General features: G+C 47.4%; 2 protein-coding genes across 11 annotated transcripts in view; both read left to right on the top strand.

Moving 5' to 3' along the window:
- The first annotated feature begins 274 nt into the window (after window positions 1–274).
- stxbp5b (syntaxin binding protein 5b (tomosyn)) lies at window positions 275–20,412 on the top strand. Of its 9 annotated transcripts, none has more exons than XM_053844965.1 (29): window positions 275–889; window positions 3,093–3,190; window positions 5,814–5,895; window positions 6,021–6,121; window positions 6,767–6,901; window positions 8,162–8,225; window positions 8,349–8,432; window positions 8,549–8,672; window positions 8,803–8,881; window positions 9,143–9,297; window positions 9,367–9,439; window positions 10,367–10,514; window positions 10,598–10,665; window positions 10,743–10,783; window positions 10,853–11,073; window positions 11,135–11,319; window positions 11,394–11,519; window positions 11,841–11,992; window positions 12,873–12,935; window positions 13,003–13,176; window positions 14,853–14,903; window positions 15,001–15,123; window positions 15,825–16,064; window positions 16,710–17,067; window positions 17,139–17,304; window positions 17,371–17,482; window positions 17,727–17,947; window positions 18,014–18,065; window positions 18,202–20,412. In XM_053844965.1, the coding sequence occupies exons 1-28, from the start codon at window positions 746–748 to the stop codon at window positions 18,053–18,055; spliced, it is 3,630 nt and encodes a 1,209-aa protein (XP_053700940.1). In that variant the 5' UTR covers window positions 275–745; the 3' UTR covers window positions 18,056–18,065; window positions 18,202–20,412. The 9 variants fall into 9 exon arrangements, with proteins under 9 accessions (XP_053700940.1, XP_053700948.1, XP_053700939.1 ...); XM_053844973.1 differs by lacking the exon at window positions 15,001–15,123 and adding an exon at window positions 12,578–12,661 and having other exon boundaries at window positions 13,003–13,059; window positions 13,129–13,176; window positions 18,014–20,411; XM_053844966.1 differs by having other exon boundaries at window positions 276–889; window positions 13,003–13,059; window positions 13,129–13,176; window positions 18,014–20,411.
- A 986-nt stretch (window positions 20,413–21,398) lies between these two features.
- The window catches only part of LOC128747586 (SAM and SH3 domain-containing protein 1-like), a 36,566-nt gene continuing 30,764 nt past the window's right edge, over window positions 21,399–27,200 (top strand). For both annotated transcript variants that reach the window (XM_053845561.1, XM_053845562.1), the window contains exons 1-2: window positions 21,399–21,632; window positions 22,928–23,467. In XM_053845561.1, the coding sequence (XP_053701536.1) occupies window positions 22,985–23,467 (483 nt within the window). In that variant the 5' untranslated portion in view covers window positions 21,399–21,632; window positions 22,928–22,984. The remainder of the gene's footprint in view (window positions 21,633–22,927; window positions 23,468–27,200) is intronic.

Raw genomic sequence — 27,200 nt, forward strand, 5'->3', positions numbered from 1 at the left:
GTTTTACAATATTAATAATAATATATTAATATCTTTTTTTTTTAAACACCGGGAGCTCTGACCTCTCTGGTGAGATGGTTGCTTGCAGCATGCCAACAACAACAAGAATAACACCACATGGAAAACAGCTTTATTGACTTCATTGGGTGTGTCGGATAAAGCCCTATTTTTGTTTTATTTTCCAGTCCAATCAATCAGTAAATGAATGCATAAAAACATTTCCTCAGATCCACTCACGGACGCACGTGACACCGCACACACTCACGCACGCACGCACGCACACTGTCGTTAGCAGGAACAGTTTCCGTGGTCAGGTGTCGTCTTTCCTCCTAACTGCAGGACACTGACGCTGAAACCGAGTCTCTGGCTCGAGCAGCGGGAGAGAGTGACGGGTCAGTGAACATCCGGGTGCCCGCAGAGCGCAGACTCAATCCCCGCCGCAGTTTGCTGCGTTTCCGTAGCCAGCTCGCTACCCGCTGAGCTTCGGCTGAGGAGCCGCTCTTCTGCATCGAATTACACCGAAAGCAGCCGCTTCAATGGCGGATTAACCGAGTGACGGGAGACAACTGGCTTCTCCGGTGCTGTTGCCAGGTTGTGGTTCTGGTTCGGACGCGAGCGACACCTGCGGAGATGAGCCCACAGCGACATTAACTGTGCGCTCTAACGGCTAACTAGCTAGCAGCTACCCCCTCTCTCTCCGGTTTATGGTCGCCGAGTGTCGTTAGTGCGTGTGTTCGGGAGGAAAATGAAGAAGTTCAACATCCGGAAGGTGCTGGACGGCTTGGCCGCGGTCTCCTCGTCCTCCTCCGCCGCTCCTCAGCCAGGAAACCCGAAAGAGAACGACGTGGTCCAGGAGACTCTCCAGTCCGAGCATTTTCAGCTCTGCAAGGTGGGTTCGTGTTCCTGACCTGTCAGATGAGTGGGCACCTGTAGTGACGTCACTCAGGTGTTCCTCGCCGTCTGTTTGCTCTGCACTGAGTGTTCCCTCCAGTCATGCTTCCACCGCCTCACTGCAGACAGAACAGGCAGGAAACTGCTCGCTGCGTTCAGCCTTTCTGTTTGCTCTATGTTGATTTGCTGGACGTCTGGAGCCACTGAAGTCTGTTGACCCGTGGGGTGACCGAGACCTGGCGCTCCACTCGTACCTTGCTACTCCTTTAAATCCCTCCTGAAATCAATTTAAAGCCGTAGATTGGATCGTTTCTGACTCCTGCCAGCTTAAACGGACTGATCCGTGGTTGTACTCTTGTTAATTTCTTAAGTCATAAACAAAGAATGTTTGTAATATTATATTGTTCTTTTTCCTCTCTGAAAAGTAACAATAAGAAGGCATGGATTTGAGTACTACAGTTGAAAACTGGACTGAAACTAGTCTCAGAAACATGTTTTTGTCTCATTTTTTACCACAACCAGCTTCATGTGCAGCAACTCGTCGTTGCTTCTGAACCCAGACAAGTTGATGAAACAGATGAGCAGTTTGAAGCTTTGTTATCACTGTAAATGAAACCTCCTCAGGGCAGAGACACAGTTTTGAAAGTTAGTGAAACGTAAGAGGCCATGTTGGCTTACTCATTAGTGTGGCAGGAAGTGGCCACGCGCTTGTCACATGACTCCAGGTACCAGGCGTTTCTCTCCACGGATGGTCAGCAGTTCACACTCAAGAGACATGTTTCCATGTGAGGAAGTGGCTGCGTTCCTCGTGTGTTGTGGGAGGGAAAGCAGCCGAGTTCCTTCTTTTTAAGATCCTGTGAGGAAGTTGCTCGAGGTGACTGACAGTTTTGCTGGTATACATTGGAGATGATACTGCAGTATGTTGGCCAATCAAATTGAAATCTCGGTGAGACGCGCCTGAAACTGGAAGGACAGGATTTGGGTGCAACAGAATCACCTGGGAGAACCGGCTCTCTGGGTTAGTCTGCTGCTTTCAGGACGGGTCACTCAGTTAACAGGCTCCAGTGACCCACTCTTGGTTTAGGACCCTGATGTCAACGGCGTGTCCACCCATGGACCACTGAGAGGTCTGATCTGGACGGTTCTCCAGCTCTGCCCCGTGTTGCCTTCACTGTTGCTGCTGGCTGACATGACACAGCAATAAAAGATTTGTTTGTGTCCAAATGAGGGAAGCTTTGTGCTTTAGCGCCTGTTTAAGGAAAAGACACATCTTTAATAGTATATTCATTTCTTGTTGCCTAAAGGTTTGTTTTACTGTGGTCATTTCATGAAAGCTTACATGGAAATATTTTGATGTTATGGCTTGAAATGTGTTTATTTTGCTGCGTCATTACTGGAAATATATTTGATTTATGACTGGAAATCAGTCCAGATGTAATTTAGCTGTTTATTATATACATTACATTTCAATGAGATTGTATTCTGTAGAAGTGTTAGTTGACATGTAGTGAGCCTATGTAACAACAGTGTACTAATGCTGCTTAGACTTTTTGTTATATTGATGATCCCAGTCTTATTTTCTTATCCATTCACTTATTTGATGAATAAATATGCGTAAGGGCTTTTGCTCGGATGAAAGGATGACTGTATTTATTTTGAATTCATTTTGGAGCTGACAAATAATGCAAACTTCCCCTCTCTTGAACCATAATGTTATTAGATAGTAAAGAATTACTTCAACTTGAGGGAAACAGTGGTCCTCAAACAGTGCTGAGAAGTGTACAACAGTGGTGCATGCATTATAATAAATCTTTTAATTGAGATTAAGATATTTGTGCTTTATCTCTAACTGCTAGTTTATCACTGGATGACAGGATAAAGTAACATGTGATCACCATGACTTTTAGCGCCCCCTTGCTGGCTCTCCAAGGGTCTGTGCCTGACAAGCTCCAGTGGAGATGTCACTGTTCTGCCTCTTCCTGTATTTTGTTGTGATGTGTGGACTGAAGGCGTGTAAATCTCTCTCAGTTTTAAGAACATCTCAAGTGTGCTCTGGGACCAACCTGACTGTCGGGAAGTCGTCTGTATTCCGACTTGATTTTGAGCGTCAGAATGATATTCTGTTTCTCCTGCAGCCTGACTTGGCACTTGATGATTGATTGGTTGACTGAGTGTCTGATATAAATTCTGCTCTCCCCCAGACTGTGCGTCATGGTTTCCCTTATCAACCGTCCTCCATGGCCTTCGACCCCGTGCAGAAAATCCTGGCCGTCGGGACTCAGACCGGAGCTTTACGACTGTATCCTTTCAGTCCTGTGAATGATGGTGTGAAGCTGTGTCTCTCCTGGGAGCAGTGTCCTGGCACCGCAGCGATCCTTCAGATTTGTTTTCTGCCTTATGAGGTCCGGTCTGGACAAACAAGCGCCCAGAACCGTGCTGCAGGAAGCGAGGGCTCCGAGGTAAACATTAGCCTGGATGTGCTCCTCTGCTGCTCCTGGAGCGGCCGGCCTCATTAGCGGCGTCTCTACAGGAGCATGAACAGCTCCTCCGCCATATGCTGAGGAGACTACCCCATCAACTGTGCTGCCCAGCTTGTGCCAGGATGCCACTTCCTCTGCGCTGTAAACATCACTGGACTTGAACACAAACACGGCACTCACAAGCTGTTCCACCACTTGTGAGTCTGTTTGCTGGTTCTGTGCACTGAGACTAAGTCTTTCTTCTAATTTACTGTAGCTGAAGCGAACTAGAGTTGCCTGAGACACTCAGACCTGAGCTGACCCAGGTGCTGGCGTGAAAAACACAGGTTTAATTGTAGATGTTCCTGAGGTGTTCATTCATGTTTTGTTCAATATATATATATATATTTTTTTATTTCAAACTCTGTTGTGGATGACGTGGTTATTACGGGCCATTCAGACATTGGCTGAACCCCAGAAAACCCTTGTCTTCACCTGTTTCCGCGTCTGTTTCATAGCTGTAGTCACACTTCATTTGCTGCTATTTATTCCCAGTATTCCATTGTCGCACGGTGCTTGGACATCCTGGACTGGTCATCTGTCCCTCGCAGGGTCCACTTAGACAGACACACACTGGTGCTTAAAAAAAGTCAGTAATGTTCTGTAATAACAGTAATATACATTTATAATGCGATTAGATATGTATATTGTGAATCAGAAATGAAACCAAAGTAAAGAGGCAAAAGATGCTTCTGAAGTGAACATGTATGGCTTGTTTTTTAGTCAGAATTTAAATTGAAGTTTATTAGTTTCAAGTCATAAAAACAGGACAATTGTTGGAGATTCTAATTTTGTATACAGATCTTAATACACTTAATAATTAATACACATTAATACACTGCTGTGTGTGTTACAGAGTAAATGTTATGATTACACGTGAGAGGAGTGAAGATGAAGATCCTGATAAACTAGAGAGTTCTTCTTCAGCCCTGTTATTGTATGAATGAGACCCATTAAAATGACTGCTGGCACTAACATTTCTTTTGACCCGTTCGGAGGTCGCGCTCATTGATCTTAAACCCAGTAGGTGATAGTGATACTTTCCTGTCGGTGCCACCTCATTAGATCTGACCCAGATTAAGAGTGTTTTGCTTACAGGTTAACTGCCTGACCGGCTTCCATGTTGTCTCAATGTGTGAGGGGGAGCTGATGGGATTACTGTCGTTCAGGCAATTGGTCCATTCATCAGCAGACAGGCTGTATTGATCTCCTCGCTGCCGCTGCAGTTGGGAGATGCTGCCACAGCTCAGGAGCTAGAACCTCAGCAAGGCATCCGGTGTTTCCATCTTCGCATCTCTGTCCGTCGCCAGCCTCACGTGTGCCGCTGATGGTTGCTACAGCAGTTAGGACAGCTTTGGCTGCGAGTCAGATGACTGACACTCACTTCCCTCTAAACTCACACTTTCTTGAGAACTTCCTGTTGATAACAGAGATGGTTATCACAGGAAGAAGTGTCGCACGAAAACCATCAGAGGTGGTTCAAGTGCGTATTCAATTGCACACGCGACTATTTCTGGTGCATTAGAAATGAAGCGAAGATTTGACGCCATGAAGCAACAACCTTCTGCAGTAGAAGCCAAAATAAATGGAATAATTGAATAAATCAGTGATAATAATTAAATGTAATAGCTTGCTACAGAAACACTAATTACTAATTTGAACATGTAAATGACCAATATTATTCCTGTGTTATTTGCATGCAGAAGCTCACCAGTTAATTTGAGTGAAACTCTCATTACAACTGAACCAAGCTTTTCTCTATTCGCTACAGAATAATGGAGAGCAGGTAATAAATGCTCTCATCATGTATCACTGCATAATAACTGGCTGCTCTCTGGTCTATTCTTAGGGATGACCAGAGGCAGTGAAACAGACTTAATGGCTCCTCCATTTACATGAATAATTCCCACAAATCTGGCACAGAACTCCCAGGGCCAAGAGCTAAAAGTGTCCGTAAGGTCACGGGTGAATCAGAGTTCATTCTGGTGCCAGTCCCAAGTCTGCTCTGGACTGTCCGGCTCCTGCGCCTTCAGTTTGTCTGAGCCTCTGAAGGATTGTTTGATGGCAGCTCAGCTTAATCCTGCTCACTTGTATTCACAGGCAGAAGTGGATGCGATCTGACTTTTGATTTTGTGCGTGATAAGATCTTGACTTCCATCTTCTTCTGTTCTGCTTGGAAACTGTGATCTGTCTGAAAGTGAGCAGTGCTTCCACTTCCCTGTTTCTCCTCTGAGCTCTCTCCAGGCCAGTCTGTCACGGGTCACAGGAGACTTCCTGAGCTGGACTGACGTTATATGCATTTCCTGTTGCTCCAGATGATGGTCCCATGATCAGGTGTCCTAACACCATGATCTCTTAGCACATTAAGCTAATCTGTAATTTTCCTGACCAAGCCTTACTAAGCTTCGGCCGTGCAGGTGTGGAGTGCTATTGTCAACACGAGAGCGGCGCTGCTGTCATCCAGCTCCAGTTCCTGATCAACGAGGTTGGTCTGTGTTTGCTTTTCTGTCCTCGCCCTCTCCTGCGTGTTTGAACTCTGTCTCTGGATGTTTACCAACATCTCTGTGCGTGTCGACGTTCATGTGCGTGTGCCGCTCCTCTCTCCTGCAGGGGGCCTTGGTGAGCGCATTAGCCGACGACAGCATCCATCTTTGGAACCTGAGACAGAAGATCCCTGCTGTCCTTCATTCTTTAAAGTTCAACAGAGAAAGGTGAGAAGTGAGGTGGAGCTGGTAGAGACTACGCGAAGGTGACTCAGGCGTGACTGCCCAATGTTCCGCCGCTAATCCTCATATTCACTCCAAGTGCTGCTGGAATTATCTCACTTTAAGTCCAGAAAATAAAGATCTGGTGACATCATTGTTTTAACTCATTATTGAACCAAAATAAGTGTGTGGTTCATGAATTGATGAATTAATGGGGTATGTGTAATAATACCTTTATACATCTTCAAGTAATATCAGTGCTAACTTGCCACTCTCAAAATAATATGTGAATGCACCTTGCTGCAGCACTTGACCAGATGGTAAGAGATTTTGAGAAATATTGTTATTAGTATCATGGATTGAATTTGGTTTAAAATGCTGCTTCACATTTAGAGTTTATTAGATGAGGTGGATCAAAAATAACATTTATTGCATGTAACTGGGAAAACGGATAACTGTGGGAGGAAATCAGAGTGCTGGGGGGGGAAACCCACGCAAGCAGAGGAGAAACCAACGAACTCCACTCAAATGGCTCCAGGAGCTTCCTCACGCAACAACTGAACCCAGGACCTTCTTGTTCTGTGGCTGCAGTGCTAATCGCTACACACCGTGCTGCTTGTGTAAAGCTACCCTTGGTTTTCTCTCCTGCAGAATCACCTACTGCCACCTGCCATTCCAGAGCAAATGGCTGTACATTGGCACAGAACGTGGAAACATCCACATTGTCAACGTAGAATGCTTCACTCTCTCAGGCTACGTCATCATGTGGAACAAAGCCATCGAACTGTGAGTGTGAATCTCAATGACATCACTGCGCACACTGCTACCATGCTAATTCAGTTAGCTCAGAGACAGAAGAATGCAAGTGTCTGTGTTGAGACAAGAGTGCAGTGTCCAGGCTGAGTGCTGGGCCTGCTTAGATGTGTTTGGGTCTGTGAGACATAGTTGTTTAGGTTCTGAATTCTGCAGAGTTTGAATGTGATCATACTGAGGGGTTTCATTGTCTCATGAGCAATAAAGAGGAGGGAGTCATGGGTTTGAATCCCTCTGAGTTGATCAGTGCTGGATGGATATGCGTCACTGAAATCACAGTACGACTGATGTAAACTCAGCAATGCAATATCTGGTGACATTGTTGATGTTAACTACAGAGAAAACACTGAATATATGTGTGAGTCTTCTCCAGTCATGAGGGCTCAGTTCTGTTCCTCCACATGGGGTCAGTCTGCTTCCCTCCTTTTTTCACAGGAGATAAGCCTCTCAATTGAGTGAAACCCTCTGGATTTCCACTGAATAGATAGTGGTTTTAGGATAGAAGGCATTCTGGCCCTCAGCTCAGCAAAATGTTGTAAGAGTCATGTCAGAAAAGTTACAAAAACTAAATGGGTGCATCCTTTGGAATGGAGCAGACCAGGTCAGTGTTTTGTTACTGGAGGTCTTGGGTGACAACCCTCACGGTGGGCAGATGATCAACCTCTGGGCTGAAGTTTCCTTGTGAAAGCTGGTGGTTTTAGAACTAGAGACCAGACTGTGTAGTGGAGAGTGGCCTGTGTTTGTTTTCCTGCTAATGTGCGCATTTGTGTGTGGGAGCCCCAGCTTAGAAGAGTGATTTGTGTCTGGTCAGTAGCCCTGTGTGGCCCATGTCTTTAAGTATCTGTGATGAGACTGTGGTGCTCTTTAATGTTGCTGCTCTTGATTAAGAATGTCGGATTGTGTTGTGGTGTAATTACACGCTGGGCCGAGTCCTTTCATTCGCTGCAGCTTCTATCGACTCATCGGCAGCCATGAGATCATTAGGCAGTGGAGCCAGACCACATTCGCAGCAGAAACACTTTCTCCAGGCCAGACCCTCACTTCCTCCGCGGCTCGGCTGCGTTGCCATGGTGACGCCGTCTCCACAAACGATCATCTCTCACAGCCAGTCACATGACCTGCGCCCCCTGACATGCTCTCTTCAGCACTCCTGCGGTCCATTGCATTTGTCTAGCGCTGGATACACAATGTATCGTTCCGTTTGGTAATAAAAACCTGTGTGCTTGGTTGCAGATCCACAAAGACTCACCCGGGGCCTGTAGTTCACATCAGTGATAACCCCATGGATGAAGGAAAGGTCTGGCGTTTGCTGCTGATCAAGTCTGACTTGTTGATTTACTGTCAGAGTCATCATGTTTAGTAACAAGCGTGACACTGCTTTAAGGTCAAAAGATCTCAGTCTCCTTTATTCCTGTCTCAGCTGCTGATTGGGTTTGAGTGTGGGGTGGTCGTCTTGTGGGATCTGAAGTCCAAAAAAGCTGACTACCGCTACAACTACGACGAGGTCAGTCCTGGCTCCAAAACATTCTCCTTGTTGTTGCCATGCTGCAGAAGCACTTGTACAAGGACCATGTTGCCCTGTGGAGAGAGGTCAGCTGCGTGTGCTTGCGTGTCCTCCAGGCGATCCACTCCGTGGCCTGGCACCACGAGGGGAAGCAGTTTGTTTGCAGCCACTCGGATGGCACTCTGACCACGTGGAATGTACGCGCTCCAGCCAAGCCTGCACAGATTATCACGCCACATGGTGCGAGCTGTGGTGTACACACAGTTGTATTCCACACACACACACACACACACACACACACACACACACACACACACGCTAGCTCTCTGAATCAAAGTCACATGATGTTGTGCTGCTTTACCTTCTCCAGGAAAGCAGCCTAAAGATGGGAAAAAGCCAGAACCATGCAAGCCTATTCTGAAAGTGGAGTACAAGACAACGAGAGCAGGGTGAGTGTCCTGGAAGCTCCACCTATCCTGTGCTGCTGCTGTGACCGGTTCGATCCACATCCTGGCCTTAAAACATCCTTTCCTGTTATTTGGTCACAACTCTGTGCTTCCTCGCTTGCCCCTCTCTCTTTCCCAGGTCCACTCTTGTACCGTTTTAGACTTACTCTGTTGGTTGAGCTATGCTTCTTTAAACTTATGTTTCCATTGTCTTCATCGTTTGACATGCATGTGCCAACGGCTCTGACACTGCTCTGCTCCCAGGGATCCATTCATGGTCCTGTCTGGGGGTCTGTCTTACGACACGGTGGGCCGGAGAGCCTGCCTGACTGTGATGCACGGGAAGAGCACCGCCGTCCTGGAGATGGACTTCCCCATCGTGGATTTTTTAACACTGTGTGAAACTCCCTATCCCAACGGTTAGTCTGCCATCCCCTTATTGAGGTGCGATGGGCCCGCACCTGCCACTGATGTCTGTCCTGCTTTAGATTTCCAGGAGCCGTACGCAGTGGTGGTCCTCCTGGACAGGGACTTGGTGGTGATCGATCTGGGACAGATTGGGTAGGTCTGTAGGACTCTCCTGGAGTTACAGGATGAACGTGTTGGTGCTGTCAGAGACATCACTGTGGTCTGCTGTAACTACAGTACATTTGCTGTCCACATAATGGATTATAGTGAGTCAGAAAAAATGGCTGCAACTTCTCGAATGAGACCGTACTGAAGCTAACAGCTGCCACGTTCTGTTGTCCACTGAAAGGCACCACGTCATTCTGTTAATTACCCTCCAAATCCAAATGACAAGTCCAACTTCTACCCTGTATTTTTTCTTCTTAATTTTCCATTCGTTTCTTTTCTGCCACCTCTTTTCACCCATCTTTTTCCCCTCCTCTACCCTGTTAATTTTTTATGTTTACCCAGAATGTTCTATTCTTTTTCCAACTTTTGCACATAATTTTCTTCCTTGTTATTCTTTCTCTTCCATTTAAACACTTCCTCCTTTTCATTTTACTATCCTTCTTTTTCCCATTATCTTTTTCTTCTTTTCTTTCTTGCTTCCACTTTTTTAGCTCCACATTTTCTTCACTCTCCATTTTTTTCAATCTTGTTCTTCATTGTTTTTCTGTCTCCTCCTCCTTTTTATTCTCATCTTCTTTTCATCCTGTCCTTCTTTCTCATTTGTTCTTTCTTCCTCCCATATTTTCTCTCCTTCTCAACCTCCCTTTTAATTTTTTTCTCATTATCAGCCATTTCATGTTACCATGTTTGTTTCTTAGTTTCACTGATTCAAGGTTTTTCTTTCACTTTCCTGTCATTCAGTTAAACAACTTCACTCTGCTTAAGTCTGTCCTGCTTCAGTCTCACGTCAGGTTTCAAGTCCCCAACAGAGTTCCATGAGTTAGTCTGAGTTTCCCCAGGCCTTGTCCAGGTGGAACGACTGAGCTCTTTTTGTGTCAGACTTGACAGAACTTCTCTTCTCTTTACGCACAGGTATCCGATATTTGATAATCCGTACCCCCTGACCATCCACGAGTCTCCGGTGACCTGCTGCGAATACTTTGCTGACTGCCCTGCTGAACTCATCCCTGCACTTTACTCTGTGGGCAGCCGGCAAAAGAGACAAGGATACAGCAAAAAGGTGGACATGGAACCCAGAGAATTGGTTGCTTGTTGATTCATTTGTTCATCCTTCTGCTGTGCGATCCTTTCTGGTTTCCTCAGGAGTGGCCTGTGAGTGGAGGGAACTGGGGCCAAGGGTCCCAAAGTTACCCAGAGATCATCGTCACTGGGTCAGTGCATGACAAGTTTGCTCTCAGAAGATTGATACCATACCACGGCTGATCCCCTGCTTTCTCACCCTAAACAGACACGCTGACGGCTCCATCAAGTTCTGGGATGCTTCTGCATGTAAGTTACTGACATCAGGGACCAGAACCAGAGCTTTGATAGTCATTTGTTTCAACGCTGTTTTCCCAGTGATGCTTCAGGTCCTGTACAAGCTGAAGACAGCGAAGGTGTTTGAGCGAGCACGTGGTAAAGATGACAAGGCCAACGCTGACATTGTGGAGGAAGACCCCTTCGCTATTCAGACCCTATCCTGGTGTCCGGAGAGCCGGATGCTGTGTGTGGCCGGAGTGTCTGCGCACGTCATCATCTATCGGTTCAGCAAACAGGAGGTCACCACCGAGGTGGTCCAGGTGAGACGTGGAAGCTGCCGCAGTGTTTATCGTGGTTCACTTGTCTTCTCTTCCTCTCCAGCTTTTGGAGGTGTCGATGCAGTGTGACCTGAGTGATGTGGACTCGCCTGAACCTGGAGGGGATCAAACCCCCACCTTGTCCACTCCAGGGGCACCCCAGAGCCCTCAGGAAAGTGAACTACCTACCCAGCCGTCCACCGCGAGCAACTCTTCTGATGGTCCTCGAGACAACATCCCATGTTTGCAGTATGTGTCTTCACTGAAGCACAGATGTGGATGGCAGTGACTGGAAGAAGTCTGTGCCCCACTGTGTGATTCAGGGTCCGCAGCTCCTCGCTGAAGCAGTCTCCGGGCTACCAGGTGGAGCTGGTGGTGCAGCTGGTGTGGGTGAGCGGGGAGCCACCTCAGCAGATCACTAGTCTGGGTATCAACTCCTCTTATGGCCTGTAAGTCTCTCAGCTCGTGATCTCAAAGAGCTGTTGTTGTCCTCCATCCGCACCAGACACACCGTGGTTCCATTCAGATTTGATTCATGTGAACAATGTTTTTGTGGAGATAGTTTGGGTTGTGAGGCACAGTTTTTCAGTCTAAACAGGAAGTCTAACATTCTGTTAAAGCAAACGTGAACCAGCATCAGTCCCTCAGTTTGAAGGTTAAAGTCGGAGCCTCATTTATTTCCACTTATAACTGTCCAAGGATTTTGACCTCCTGAAGAGTGCCCTTCCCTGTCATGCTTCCTTTAAGCACACTTCTGTCTTCTGTCTCAGTGTGGTGTTTGGGAACAGCAATGGCCTGGCGGTGGTGGACTATGTCCAGAAAACCTTGCTCCTGAACATTGGCACGTCAGAGCTGTACAGCCCATCTGACCCCCTGCAGAGGCAACCCCGCTCCCCTAGAAGAGTCCGGCAGCCGTCTGGAGGTGAGCAGATCTTCTCAGAGTCTTGCACTCGCTGAGGCTTTTACTGCATTTAGTTTAGCATCTCTGGCAGCAGCTCAGGCTCTGCCTCTCCCTATAGGGGGCAACACAGACCGACCTACCATCTGTTCATCTGGGCTGAATCTTTTTTCAGATTACCGTCTGTCATGGTCTAACCTCCTCTTTGTCTCATCTGGTTTCCATCAGGCTCCATGTTTCTGATGTCAGTGGATGTAGTTCAATGACATCCAATCAGAATTTAAATTATACAGGTGGTGGACAAAATAATGGAAACACCTTAAGGCTAAAAAAAAGCTATAAGGTGTTTCCATTATTTTGTCCAACCCCTGTATACACATTAAGACTTTTATTATTCTCAAAATTGTTGATTAAAATACTGAAGTAACTCAACTGTAACGGAAACGACAGTCAAATATTTTAGACCTGTGTGTGTGTGTGTCTGACTGGATATTGTTGGTCTCATCATGGGAGGGATATGCATGTGTGTGCACATCAGGGTGACCTGGCTCATCAGAGGAAGCTGTCAATGATTATGTGTAAAACTAATGTTTCTCTGTCGGTCTGAAGACGTTCCTCCTGTCCAGTCTTGCATGTCCAGACTTTCTAACTTGTATTGCGAGTCAGTGAAAAAACTGCGTTCGCCTCATTTCAGTAAGTTCCACCTGACTATGTGTGTTTCCTGTTCCCCCTCACCCATCTTCCCCTCACAGCCTCCAGCGCCCCCACCTGTTATAGGTGTAACTTTAGCTCCAAAGTTGAACCCCCAAATACGATGAGCTCAGAGAGTGACCCTTGTGCTGGCTGAAGTAGCTTCTAGCTTGCCGTTTTTGGTTGTATTGTGACGGTGTGTGTTTCGCCACAGCCTTCTGTGACCCCACCGATGGCACCAATACCTCGGAGGATCGCTGCAAGTCACCCACGTCAGGTGAGGTTCTGCCTCCTCCTGTCTGTTGTCTGAAGAACTTACCATGCTGTCGCTTCATCGACAATAGGCTCTAACTCGCCCTGCAATTCTGACGATGACCGGAAGCAGAAGTTCATAGAAAAGGGTATGGTATCAGATGGCTGGACTGAGCCTCCTGGGCCGACACCTGATCCGTCTCTAACCTTGTTTTCAGTGAAGTTCAAAAGCAGGCGGTTTTCCAAGAGTGTTGCCAATGACTTTGGTAGTGTATCATCACTGCATTTTCCTTCCCATCCTTTCCCTCCTCTGAATGACGGCGATCTAACCAGACTGTGCCACAATCTTCTGTGCATCTTGTGCCAATGAAAGAACACGGTGTGTTCTCGTCTTGTTCTTCTACTAATTGAGGGGCTTCTGGGGTCTGAGGAGCGTGATTCTGTTCCAGCTTGCATGACACCAGTGAGACCACAGATTTTCTTTGCTTCACCAGACGCCAAGAAATCACACCTGATCGTGGACCCCCCTCAAATTTAGCCATGTGCTCACTGAAAAGCTAAGAAAATCTGCTGTTTCCATGTTCTGGAGGTTAGGGTTGCACTGGGTCACCAAAGTACTGCCTGGAGTAGGACGTGTACTTAAGTAGCACATTTAGTTTGTGGGTCAGGGTTCCTGAGAGGCAAAACATGCTGCCTGGTCTGAGCCTCCAGGAGGTCCACAGCTTTATTTACAAAGCCCTGGAGTGGTCTTCACACAATAGAAGTCATTCAAGATGACCTTGAAAGTTTAAACCTTCATCTTACTGTACATTTCAGCTTCTCATGTTTGAGTCATGGTACTGTTATTTATGTTCCCCCATGATGTTGAAGTGCTCCACCGCAGGAGTAGGTCAGCCACGAATAGGAACAATGTTGGCAGGTGATGATCCTGAGTTGAATTGCTCGAGCCTCCTGCTGAATCTTGCCCGACGTCAGGTGATGGTCATGGTGCAGCCCTGACTTGTCTCCTGTGTGGGCACTGACACTTTGCTTCCAGGGCTTCAGCGCCGTGTTTGACTCTGACTGATGAACTCTTTCCTCCCACTGCTCTCTCTGCTTGTCTGCTGCTAAATTCACTCACTGTTCTGACCGCAGCGCCCTCTACTGGACGCCGCAGGACTCTAAACCTTTCTGTGAGGCTGCTCTGCTTCCCTGTCTCATAAAGTGGGCTCAGGTGCAACATGCAGTGACGAGACTTTGCAACGCGATTGACAGCAAACAAAAGTTAAAGCCTGCAGTTTGCAGCAGATATTAACAGTTCCGTGATTCTGTCTCTGCTTTCAGATGACAAGTAGATCCAGACTTGTTGCAGTCATGTGACCACGACCGCAAATGCAAAGCATTATGGGAAAAGTTGTGAATATTACGGGAGTCAATGGACATTATGATTACCTGCTGATTCTTATGAAATGAGAATTAAAATACAGGGAAACATGGAATGTCTTTAGAGAATTAAGATTCAAATAAATAAGTATAATTAATGAAAAAACTGAGAATGGTCAAATCAAAATGTGGAATTGTGTAGACAAACTAGATTTTTTTTTTCAAAAGAAATTCACAATTATGAAAAAAAAGTGCATTTATATTTATAATGCAGTAGATAAACTAATATTAGAATACGTTCATCAATATCATCATAAGGCAAATATGAAGTAATTGGTGCCTTAAAATGTATTTTACATATGATTTGAGTTGAAGTGCTACTTCTCCAACAGTAGTGATGAGTGTGTTGGAGAGGTGTAAACATGGACTTAAGTGCGTCCTCTGCCGTTGCACTCTGCCCTTCTTTATGTGTTGGAAAATCCTGGCTTCGTGATCATCACTGATTTTCTTGCTCTAGATCACTGTTTCTTTTTTTTAATTCAGCGCACATGAAAGAGCGGTAATGTTGTTTCTTTTTCAGCCAAGATGTCTCGGAAAATTAGCTCGTCTGGTGATCCCAGGCCTGACCCGGGTAAGACTTGCACCCTCGCCGACTCCTTGCAGGTTCTTCTGTCCCCCAGTCTGGTGGAGGAGTAACATGTGTTTCCGTCGTGTGTGCGCCTGAGCAGTGTCCCCTCAGGCTCGCGCTCACACTTGTAGGAAACACTTTTCTCACCAGAATGAAGCCAAGCCAGCGGCCAGGACCAGCCAGAAGGGGCCGCTGTGTAGAGCTAAGTCATGCCCCAACTCCAGTGAGTGGACCGGTACTAACCCCTCACAGTGTTGGAGTTCAGATGGTCGCCACTAATCTCACAGTGTTGCTCTCTCCTGGAGGACCTTCATGACCGACTCTTGTTTTCTGTAGATTAACTGTGTTTGACTGGTGTGCAGCGTGTGACTCTTTAGATCAGGGAACCAACATTCACTCTCAAATGTGAACCGTTGTTGACGGCTGGAATTCAAGTTTAAATTACATGCTCTTCATCAAAGCTACTTTCTCAGAGCGGTGCTGAAAGTTTCCCCAGACTTTCAAGTGTTGCGCATCTGTATTACTGTCCCTTGGTCAGCCTGCTTCACCTGTGGCACGCTGGGGTGAAATCTGAGCTCATGTGGAGTGACTGCGGCCAGACCAGCCTCTGTTTCGAAGGTGTTGTCACCTGATGGTCGAAGTGTGAGTCCAGCCCACTAAATTAAAAGTGCAGGCTGGCTGGTGGGTTCCCTGATCCAAAGCATTGATGTTCTCTCTTCCAATCAAGGCCATGTGTTTCCAACATTGAGGCTGTTGATTAACCAGTGCACTTGTGAAGAGTCTCAATGTGTCAAAGGCTTGTTGACCTAATTTTTGCTCCCCAGATTGCTTCCTGTGCCAAACTAAATCTGTGTGTGTCGCTGTTGAATCTGAGCCAGAGGTTGAGTTCCTTGAATTCATTGTCTTCCTCTCACCTTTCCCCAGATTCGAAGGACAACTCGTTCAATCGCTCGCGCAGCTCCAGTGTCACCAGCATCGACCGAGAGAGTCGAGAGGCCATTTCCGCCTTTCACTTCTGTGAGAGTTTCCCGAGGAAGTCAGACGCCATGGCCAGCCCCTGCATGCTGGTGGGGACCACCCATGGGTCTGTGCTAATGGTGGCTGTGAGTCTGCCCCCTGGTGGTGAGCAGAGGCTGCAGCAACCCGTCAATATATCTTCCTGTGGTGAGTGTTTGTGTGACCCCTGAGACAATGAGTGTTGGAACTGCTGACACACAATAACTCACAATGTTCACCTCACTGTGACAGCATCTCTCTGAGGTAACGCCAGTCGGCTAGAGAGATTTTGGGTGCACACGCGCACCCCATTGTCACTGATTCTGTCCTGTTATTAACAACTACTACATTGTGACTCACTGGATATTTTTAAACATCACAACATGTTCATGAGATCAATATTAAAACATCTACAAAAGGACACCCCTCAAACATGGTTTTATTTCCAGCCATTCAGGAGACGTATCATATGTAATTGTTGTTTTTCCATACCTCTCCAACATGCATTGATTATTTTTATCTGGTTATTATCTTTTGTTTCTGTTGCACAATCAAATGTAGAGTTTAAATGCACAACATACGAGTGCTCAGACAAAATTGTGATTCATTTGACCCACTAAAACATGAACTCATGAAGCTTGAACTGAGGTGATAAAATGATGAGTGAGATCAGTGTGCTTGGATGAACGCCAAAGAATTGAAGTATGTTTTCAAATGGACCATTAAAGTTGGTGAATTCAGGTCTTCTGAATGCCACCGCTTCTTTGGGTGGAAGTCAGCTGCTGAACCACACAACACCTTCACCCTCCACAGGCACGGTGGCCACTCTCAAAGGAGGGATAATGACGATGGCCCTGCTTGACGCCGGGGGAACTCTGCTGCCACCTCCCTACGAGTCCTGGTACGACCCCAACGCCTCAGATGAGGAGAAGGAAAAGAGTCGGAGGCGGAGGCCAGCGTCCCCCCCTTCTTCACAGGACGGGCTGGATGCCCAGTTTGCTGTTCTGTGTTCAGAGAAGCAGGCCAAGGTGGTGGCCATGCCCTCCCAGACCCGGCTCTACAAACACAACATCACAGAGACCTCTTTCGTGCTGAGAGCCGACATCGTACAGCTGGCTGGGACCAGCTGCATCGCTTGCTTCTGTGCCAACGGCCACATCATGACGCTGAGGTGGGTCCTCGGTGTCACTTTAACTTCTGCTAGCTTTCCTCATACTTCAGCCCCTCTCTTTCCTATGGCAGTCTCCCCAGTCTCCGCCCGTTGCTGGATGTCAACTACCTGCCGCTCACGGACATGAGGATAGCCCGGACATTCTGCTTCTCCAACCTTGGTCAGGCTCTGTACCTCACCTCTCCAACTGAGATCCAGAGGATCACCTACAGCCAGGAGACCTGCGACAACCTTCAGGTGAGAGTCCAAGAGCCTCCTCCTGAGAGGGACCGTGAATAAATCCACCCTCATCTGTCTCTTCAGGAGATGCTCAGCGAACTCTTCACCCCGGTGGAGACCCCTGAGGCTCCAAACAGAGGGTTCTTCAAAGGCCTGTTCGGTGGAGGAGCCACCTCGCTGGATCGGGAGGACCTGTGTGAGCATGACACACAACTCTCTATATCCATTTCAGTCTTGAATTTCAGTGGAAGTGGTGGAATTACATACGGGTCCAGTGGACAGTCATTCTGCTGAGGTCATGTTTTTGTAAAGAAGAGTTTGCAAGGTTCACAGTGAGGAGAGGAGGGACTGATGAGGAGCATCAGGCTGTAGAGGAGTGTAGAGGATGCGAGAAACGTGGGACAGTCAAGGAGGATTTCATGCTGCTGTGTGTGTGGCAGTTGGAGAGACGGCGGCCGGTAAGGCGTCACGCAGCCTGGCGCAGCACATCCCTGGCCCCGGCAGCATGGAGGGAATGAAGGGTGCAGCCTCTGGAGTGGTGGGGGACCTGGCCCGGGCCCGGATTGCTCTGGATGAGAGAGGCCAGAAGCTGGGGGAGCTGGAGGAGAGGACAGCAGCCATGATGGCCAGCGCCGAGTCCTTCTCCAAACACGCTCATGATGTAAGTGTTGCTCCCTCAGTTCCTGTTCTCAACAGATGTCTTGGTAACATCTCTCTCTCCTTGCAGATGATGGTGAAGTACAAGGACAAGAAGTGGTACCAGCTCTGATGGCAGCGTGGTGAGCAACAGACTCTCTGTATCACGCACAGCGTCGTCTCCGCAGCGCTACCCAACTTTTGTCTCCTCCCCTCTCACTGGGGTTTCCGACTCTTGCTTTTATTCTCAGCACAATATCACACTCTGCTTTACCTCAGTGGACGGAGCGCACAACGGACCGACCCGTCAGAGCTGGAGAGACCTGCACTCCTATATATATCTCATAAATATATAAATATATATACGTAACTATATAACTGCGTATCTACCAACCCTGGCGGACAAAGATGCTACATGTGCTCGTGGTGGCCTGACTCTTTTCCTTCTCTGCAATCTCTGCCAAACAAAGTGGATGTAAATGAGGAGAGAAGTCTGAAGACCCGCCCCCTTAACCCACTCAAGCCAATGAGGGTATGTGCGTTTCTGTGTGGATCCAGATTTGTGTCTAAATTGCGTCTGCCGAGCGGCAGTCAGAGCAATGAGGTAGCAGGAGGACGGAGAGTGGATCGCCTCTCTGAATTAAGGGCTGGTAGTTGGTCAGCGACCCTTTCCTTTCGCACCCCATCTTTCAGTGTTGGCACTTCTGTTTCCACTGTCTGTGGAGCAGTGTGGCTGAAGAGAAGCGCCGGGCATTATTTATTTTTGCACAGAACGTGCGATCAATGTTTACCATGACACGTTTACATCACGCTGAAGGAAGAAGTGGCACACTGGAAACGTATTATGTGTCAGAAGAGCTTGCCTAGATGTATATTTTGGTTACAATCCCAGTTTTTGTGATAAAAGATTCTATGGATATATTACATGTAATGATTGAAGTTTGGCTGGAGAGCTGTAGTTGAATTGTTTTGTCCTAGTGTGTCATGAAGAAAAGCATGTGGCCCTCAGCACCGACCCACGGCGAGCCTCTGGCTCCAGCTCTCGTGTGCAAGCTACCGTCGCGTATTTGTGTTTGTCAACATACATATATTCAGGGATATGTGTATGTGCGCCAAAACCTGCTTGTTCTATTGTGTCATCCAGCTGTCAGTCATGTTTGCTGCCAAACAGCTGGACTCAAGCCTGACACCGCCATCTTCTTTTGAGACACCAAAGAGCTTAATTTCACAGAGTTGTCTTGATTTTATTTGCGCTTGCGAGAGTCGGTCTGAGGGTGATTGGGGGCGGGGGGCGTATTTCTTCTTGCCGACCTTTTAACGACCTGTGATGCTGTACGTGACAAGAGTTTGATGCCAAAATAATGTAGAATTATTGAGAATCAATGCAGTTTGGAAGCAAACCTCTTGACTGTTCGCTGGCTGACTAATCAACTGTAGACTACTGAGAGAAACCCAGGGGAGAGCGCCGCGGGTTTTTGCACTATCTTTTGTACTGAGAGAGATTTGGTTATTTTCTTTGTCCCATGTTGTTTTTGGAACGGACCAAACATGCCATATATGCTGATTATTGCTCCACGTTTTCATTGACCCGAAAGTATATTTATATATTTGAAAAAAATGTGCTTAATTTCAATATATTAAAATACATTGAAAAAGACGCTCCTGATCAGCCATCGGCTCATTTCAAGCTTTACAGGAAACTCTTTCTACAAAGTGTGGCCTCAACTTTTGAACTGTTTGCAACATATTGACTGTCTTCTTGCACACTGAAGGATGCATGATCTACGTGTTTACAAACTTGAAGCAGCCATCGTCCGTCCTGACCTCGCTATTTCCCCTTAAGTCGAACAAAAGTCATCTCAAACCTCCTGTTGACTCGTGTCAGTTGCTCTCCATCCACCTGAAGCAGCCCACCGCCAGCTCTGTGGGGGGAACTGGAATGCCTCCGTCTGTCCGTCCGTCCGTCCTCGGGGAGCTGTCTGGTGCAGTATTTTCCCATGGCAGGCAAATTGTTGTACAGTTTTGTTAAAGACAAATTTCACATGGATGTCTGACTAAATCTGCTGCCACAAACACTTTAGATTGTAGATACAGGTATTATTGTGCAATGGAAAATAAATGTAAAAACCAGTCATCTCCTAGGCTCCTCTGTGTTCTTTCATTCTTCAAGCTGAAGCCAATGTCGCATGTGTTTGAGATGTGAGACAAAAGGGAGTGCTTGTCAGTAGGGCTGCCAGTAGATTCAAAATTTGAATTTTCAGTTAAGAGCAGTGACACTTAGCAAACTCATGATTAATGGCAAATGAATCACACATGTTGTGTCTGTTCTGAATGTAATATAAAGATGTTAACACCATATATATAATGTGATTGACACCTGAGTGACCAATAATGTAGTTATGCTTTTACTTTTTTATGTTGTTGAGCCTCTGGCGTTATTCTAAAGATACTGTATGTACTTGACATTATCTGTGATGTTGGTTGTTGGAGTAAATAAATGTTTACATGAGGGTCCATCCATCCATCGTTGCAGCAGCTTCAGGAGGTCATGCCAAACGCCCTTCTCCCGAGCGACATCCACCAGCTCCGACTGGGGGATCCCGAGACGCTCCCAGGCCAGCGTAGAGATATAATCTCTCCACCTGCTCCTGGGTCAACCCCTCGGTCTCCTCCCAGCTGGACGTGTCTGGAACACCTCCAAAGGGAGGCTTCCAGAGGGCATCCTGATGAGATGCCTCAGCTGACTCCTCTCAATGTGGAGAAGCAGCGGCTCTACTCCGAGCCTCTCCCAAGTGACAGAACTTCTCACCCTATCTCTAAGGGCGACGCCTGCCACCCTTCGGAGAAAACCCATTTCAGCCGCTTGTATCCAGGACCTTGCTCTCTCTGTCATTACCCAAATCTCATGACTGTAGGTGAGGGTCGGGACGAAGATTGATCGGTATATAGAGAGCTTTGCCTTCTGGCTCAGCTCTCTCTTATGGACAACAGTGCGGCAATGGGATTGCAATACCACCCCTGCTGCCCCAGTTCGCCGACCAATCTCCAAATCCCTAATTCACATGAGGGACGCAGATACAAAATGAGGATTCATTTGCTATGAATCTATTGCAGTTTCCACATGACTTGTGTCTTGGTAAGTGCTTGTGTTCCTTCCGTTGTTCTTCTCACTAGATGCTGTAATCTTGTATCCTGATCGAGATGGTGTGGCCAGTGTCCCTAAATGTAGCGATTAGATTAGCGTTTTCAAAAAACTAAGTGATGGGAGGCAAATATATAATACCCACGTGTGTGGAGGGGGGACACAAGAGGTTCAAGTGATGTGAATATACAGTATTTTTCTAAGTGTTTTTCTTCAGTCCTTGAATGCGTGATTCTGCTGACTGGACGGCAGGTGTCGCCAGAGCGCGCGGCGCTGCTCAAGTCAGTAGCAGCGGAAGAAGCAGCATCCCTCGCGCTCGCGCCCCGGTGAGACGAGGAGGCGGCGAAGTTGAGCTCGGAATCTGCGCGGCGTTTATTGGACCCAAACCGCGGGTTTCCAAACACGACTTCCTCGCTTGACTCGCGGGGCCCTGAGAAAAGGCGCCACCGGACAATGGCTCGTCCCTAAGGGCGAGAGTTGCTCGGAAGCTGCGATGCTGGAGACAAAGAGGAGCGACGCGGAGTGAAAGAGGCTTCCTGCCGCCAAACTTCAGCCGCTGGAAGATGCGGTGAGTCCGGGTTCAGTCCGCCAGGAGGGAGGCAGTCGAGGCTTGGCCTCTTAGCTTGGTCTTTCAGAGGGGTTAAAGGTCAAAAGCGGCTTCGTAGTTGCTTCTCCCATCCGAGGCGTCCCTGGACCGGTGAGTGTGTTTCGCGGAACACTTGTGAGTGGCAGGTGAGGTGGTTGGACCCTTGAGGTTCCGAAGAGAAACCAGTTTTGCGCTTGTTTTATCCCGTTTTTCTAACACACTACAGGTTATAATAATAACGTTTGTCTTTAATATTTGGGTTTGAACAACTCGCGAGTTTCAGCCTCAGACAACTATTTTCTGCCTCTGATATTGAATTTCTAAACCAAAAAATGAATGTCCAATCCAAATACAACAGTCGAGTTGCAAACAGTGGCTTTTTATTTCTCTTTTTAGCTAACGTGACGCCGTGTTGCTCGTGTCGTTAGCAGTGTTGTTGTGGTTGGTTGGCAGTTCCCATGTCGTGTGTCGTGCTGCAGTCTGGAGTGTTTTGAACTCAGATTTGCCTCGATGTTTTTCTAACAAGCCGGAATGATCGATTGCAACTGAACCCTAGTAAAAATGAATACTAAGTTTATTAGAAAGATAATGTTTTGGATAGTTTTGACATTTTAAAATATGTATTTAGGCTTTTGGTTTTCAAAAAATACATGCAATTCAAACGTGTTAAAGCTGAAAAACCCACCGCAAATTAATCCTTGTCCTTTTGGTGTTGGTCTGTGAGAAGCAGTAAGCAGGCTCGTCATGTAAACTGAAGGATCCAAGCAGTTTGGCTGCGCACTCTTTGCAAACTGCACTTCTATTCTCACACTCAAGCCCATTCAAGCATCCAAAAGATTCAACAGCAGCGGCTCTGAGAATGGTGGATTGGCCTGCCAGAATTTCATCTGCGTTTTTGCATTTTTGTATCTGAGAAAAGCATTGAATTACATCACATTGACATCCGCCAGCTGAACTTACAGAAGTAAGGTGCTCCGCTTTTTCAACAGCTGAGTTTTTCTGTTTGGTTCTGAGACACATGTCAGAGCCTCAGACTCACCAGCCTGGTCTGAGTCTCCTAACTCAGCCGGTCCAGCCCTTCTCTGGACAGACTGTGCTCCATAAGTCTCTCTGTGTTCCACGCGGCTGCATCGAGCCTCTGCGGTCCGGTCCTGTCTGGAGCAGACCTGCAGTCACCAGTGCTTCCTGTGGCTGCAGCCGCCTGACCTTTACAGCGGTGTCTGTCCACTCTGAGGCGTGTTGTGCTGCTGGGTGCTGATGCTAGGTCTGTTCTGCAGGAGCTGACGAGCAGCCGTGAAGATGAGCATGTGAGCGGCGCCCTCCTGCTTCTGAAGATGAGCCAGGGGCCCAACCTCGTGCTGGAGTGGCTGTCCCACCTCCACCTGTCTCAGTACGTGGAGTCCTTCCTGGACAACGGCTACGACGACCTGGAGGTGTGCAAGCAGATCGGGGAACCGGACCTGGATGCCATCGGTGTTCGGATCCAGTACCACAGACACCGACTGCTGGCTGCTGTCCAGCAGCTGAAGCAGGAGGAGGCACGGAGAGCATCAGGCTACTACTTCACTCTGGAGCCTCTGGATGGTTCCCAGCAGCAGACCTTACCTTTGAACGGAGACACTGAGAGCAACACTCACCGGCGGAGGAGGAGGAGGGTCCCTGATCAACACCTGAGCTCCTGTCCTGGGAACCACAACCTGGCGTTCTCTGATTGTAATGACTTTGTGACGTACCCCCGCCTCAGGCTGAAGCTGCTGATCAAGGATAAACTGGCTAAAGATGGAATCAACCTGGGGGACACGCCATACACTCACAAGGTAGGTGGTGTGTGTGGGCTTGTGTTGTCACCAATGATTTGGCACATCAGTGAAACGCTGATGGCTGATGTTTTTTGCCGTCACTGTTCTCAGCATCACTGCTGGTCAGTTGCATCCATGACTTTGGAACAGCTGGGGAAACTAACATTCCCATTAGACCATATGCAAAAAGCAAGAAAGAAAGTGAAAACTCACATTTGCCTAACAAAAATAGTTGGGAATTGTTGAAGATAAAATGCTATTTTGAGAGAAAAACTCAAGATATTTAAAATATTGAAAAAGGAAATGACCATTATGAAAACTGACAAAACAGACAAATGTGTTTTAATCTTGATTATGATAGAAACATGAAGCTCTGTTTTCAATCTCAATGAGTATGTCGCCCACGTGTGTTTCTAGCTGCAGGCACAGAAGCTATTTGTTGTTGGTCTGTTGTATAGCTGTCACACATCCCTAGTCACAGTGACGCAGTGCGTTGTTCAGAAATCATCTGGATACACAGATCTTCATTGGTCACAACTAGTTCAATGCCTCCTGGACAACGTACTGATGCATGTCACTGGACACAGAACACAACCCTCATGGAGTTATTGTAAATGTTGCGGGGAATGAGAGTCTGGATTGGACATCTGTAATCAGCCTGTACATTGACAGAGAGCCTAAGCTGGTTCCACAGATCCCAGTTGAATCTGTTAAACCAGTAAGCCGGGGTTAGAAACCTCTGGAGCATCAGGACAATGGCTCTGTGTGCAGTTACAGCAGATGTTTGCTGGACAGCTTACTGTCTCTCTGGTGCTTTCCTCATGACCTGCAGATGGTGGCACTCATTTCATTGACTTTGCTGCTCTCTGCTCTCTCAGCGCGTTTGGAACCAGTGGCAGGATTTTTGGCTGGGGTCCGACAGCCTGTCCCTGAGAGTTGAGCCTGTGATTGATGGACGATAGATTTGATTGCAGACGCTTGATCTAGCGCTGCCTTCCCTACAGATGGGTGTTGGACTCCGTCCCAGGAAGCAGAATAATGTTGGCCGGCCAAGTAATCATTTTACTGGACAATGACGGTTCAGGAGATGAAAGATCCAGTCCTGAACCATGGTGTGCCAAGAGGGGAGCATGAAGCCGGTTGCTCTGCAGCTGCTTATCTGAGAACGATGCTGCAGTGAGGACTGAAGGGATCAATACTGGGGTGCAACTGTTTACAAGTGTCAGACATGTTGGTGAGTGTCGGTTCATTAACTTAATGCTGCTGGAGCTCAAGTGCTTGGCTGAGCAGCTGAGAGAAGGGCAATGGTGACTTCCACTTTCCCCATGATCATCGTTTTGCCCGTCTCTTCATGGACAGAGACAAAGAGGGTGGCAGTTCTGTTTGATGACGTCAGGTCAGTCTCGAGGTTTGTTCTGAAGTGAGGCCATGAGGGATTCATGAGGGATGTCACCAGTCACAGCTCTGGGTGTTAACATGAATTATTATGAAGTAATGAATGTTTAAATGTGTGAAAAGTTTAGAAAACAGCGACACAGCTGATACAACTGTACGCTTATCTTGCAATATATAAAAGAAGATGAACAAAACTGTCAATTAGCTTGTAGCAAGGGAAAGACTCATCATAAAGATCAAGGTCAGCCAAGTAAGGGGTCATCTCTATTAACGTTTCTTATTTGACTCACATTTCTTTTTCTATAAAGTAATTTTGTACAAATAGATGTTTACAGCTTGTTTTTTTTTTTACAAAGCAAGTTGGAAAGTCAGTTGTTGACGTGTCAGGAGGGGAATGGGATGGGGCGGGGTTATGGGCTGGGTGTGTGGCTTTGGACGCCCTGTTTCAAAATCCTAGCTAAAAACCTGGTGACCGAAGAACCAGCCAGGGGTCGCTGCTAGCTCTTCTTAGCATTGAAAGAGAGCTCCTGTTAAGATCAGCTGGATGTGCAGAAGAGAGTGGGTTGATCCAGAAGTTCTTCATTTAGAAAGAAATACCTGCTAACATACACACCATGCTAAACTTATAGTTGGGCTAGAACACGGGGATCAGTGAGGTTATCATGCAGTCAGCTGGTAGTCGTTTGTGCTGCCAGGACGTGTCAGAAGATCAAGCCGTTGTGATGTTGGTCTCTGATCTGAAGCTTCTTAGAACCACGTCTCTGGAGCTTGAAGCTCACTTCATGACTCGGTCCAAGTGCTCCACTCTTCATGAAACATTCAGCAACTATTAAGTGGTGTGGCACCATGTGATTTGCTTTTCCATCCTCCACCAGTGGCACAAGCAAAGCTGAACATACCTGGAAACAAGTCCCTTAATTTGTCAGAGCTAAACTTGTGGTGACAGCGCTCGGTTCATTCTGTGGGCAAACAATCCCAGAGTCGTTCTCGGGCGACACTTCACAGAGGTGCATTCCAAGTGGTGGTCGGATCACTGGGGTGGACCTCCGTTGGTGTCCTGGAGTCCCACTCCAGAGGAGATTCTAGCAGCAGAATATATCAGATATATTGAGCTCAATGACGACGGACCGATTCACTCCTCAGAGGCGGGAGAAATAGGGGGGGTTCCAGAGGACGCACCCCCTGCTGGTCAGTTGTGTTTGCCCTTGGTTCAAATAGCTCATCCCCTTTACCCAGTGTGCGCTTTACTGAGTAAGCTTACAGGAGTGGACCCCCGGGGTTGGAGTTCAGGGTCAGTGAACTGTTGGAGGTTTACATGATGATATTTTAATCCTGGTTGAGTGGAAGTAGACAGGGAAGTGTAATGGTTAGTTTCTTCCTCTCCTCCTTCATCAGGGAGTGTTCACGGCTGATATTACACTACAGTTCCATGAAGATGGCACTCACACTGGCAACCCGGGACATTGGAGCCGTTCAGTTTAGGCACATTTGGGGTGCTCAGCTTCCAGAGATGATGCTCCATATTTCCCCATAGCTCCCCTGTAAACACGGAGCTCCTGGTTTTGGGTCGGCTGTATTGGGAACAGCAGCGGGGGCAGGCAGGTCGGCTCGCCGTGGTTACAGCTTTTTTTGGAGCAGTTTTCAGGTTGATCGGATTCACTCCATTTACTCGTCTGAGTGTGCAGGTATGTAGGGCAGCACGGCCCATTATTCACCACAAACAGAGCAGCTTGAGGCTTAATTTTCTCAGCAGCCAGAATAATTCATTTCAACACGCCGAGCTGCAGGAAGTGGTTCACAAGGACTTGTCTGCTTGGATCTATCACAAAACATTCCAAGTGTGTGTTGGAAATGTACGATTGAGACTGTTGAGTAGCCGTTGGTGCAGGTGAAGGTCAGGTCCGTGAAGCTGGTGAGTCAGACACCTGCTGCTGCACATTCCTCTGGTGTCTGCTGGTGTCTTACTTACTCTATCGGTGAGTTCTCTGTGAGACAGGGGCAGGTTGATCACCACTTGGTCAGTCCTCTCAATAAACCTGGTCACAGTGACAAGTCTGGGCTGTTCTCTTTGTTCCCCAGGACCAGCCACAGCAGCAGGCACTGGCTGAATGGAGCAGGTCTTGAATGGATCCTGACAACAAGCCCGTTTCTCAGGCACTGACAGCTGCCTCAGGCTTTGTCACCATTATAGTGTGTCTGAATAGAAACTTTCTGCTGAAGTCCAGTGAGGTTCCTGTAGTGAGCCTCTCATCTAAGACGTCATTCAAGGAGTAGTGCAGTTGGAATCTGCTCCTGGTGCTGCACTGATGGATAAGCCTGGGACTAGTACGCCAGGCCCTTTGGACTTTTCTCTGTG

This window comes from Synchiropus splendidus, chromosome 16 (assembly GCF_027744825.2).
Source record: "Synchiropus splendidus isolate RoL2022-P1 chromosome 16, RoL_Sspl_1.0, whole genome shotgun sequence".
Taxonomy (NCBI): Eukaryota; Metazoa; Chordata; class Actinopteri; order Syngnathiformes; family Callionymidae; genus Synchiropus; species Synchiropus splendidus.

Excerpts from the sequence above, each read along its gene's own strand:
- stxbp5b (XM_053844965.1), top strand. The coding sequence starts at position 746 with ATGAAGAAGTTCAACATCCGGAAGGTGCTGGACGGCTTGGCCGCGGTC. Across the intron at positions 9,440-10,366 it reads ATCGATCTGGGACAGATTGG|GTATCCGATATTTGATAATC; the intron begins GTAGGTCTGTAG and ends CTTTACGCACAG. Across the intron at positions 16,065-16,709 it reads CGTCAATATATCTTCCTGTG|GCACGGTGGCCACTCTCAAA; the intron begins GTGAGTGTTTGT and ends CACCCTCCACAG.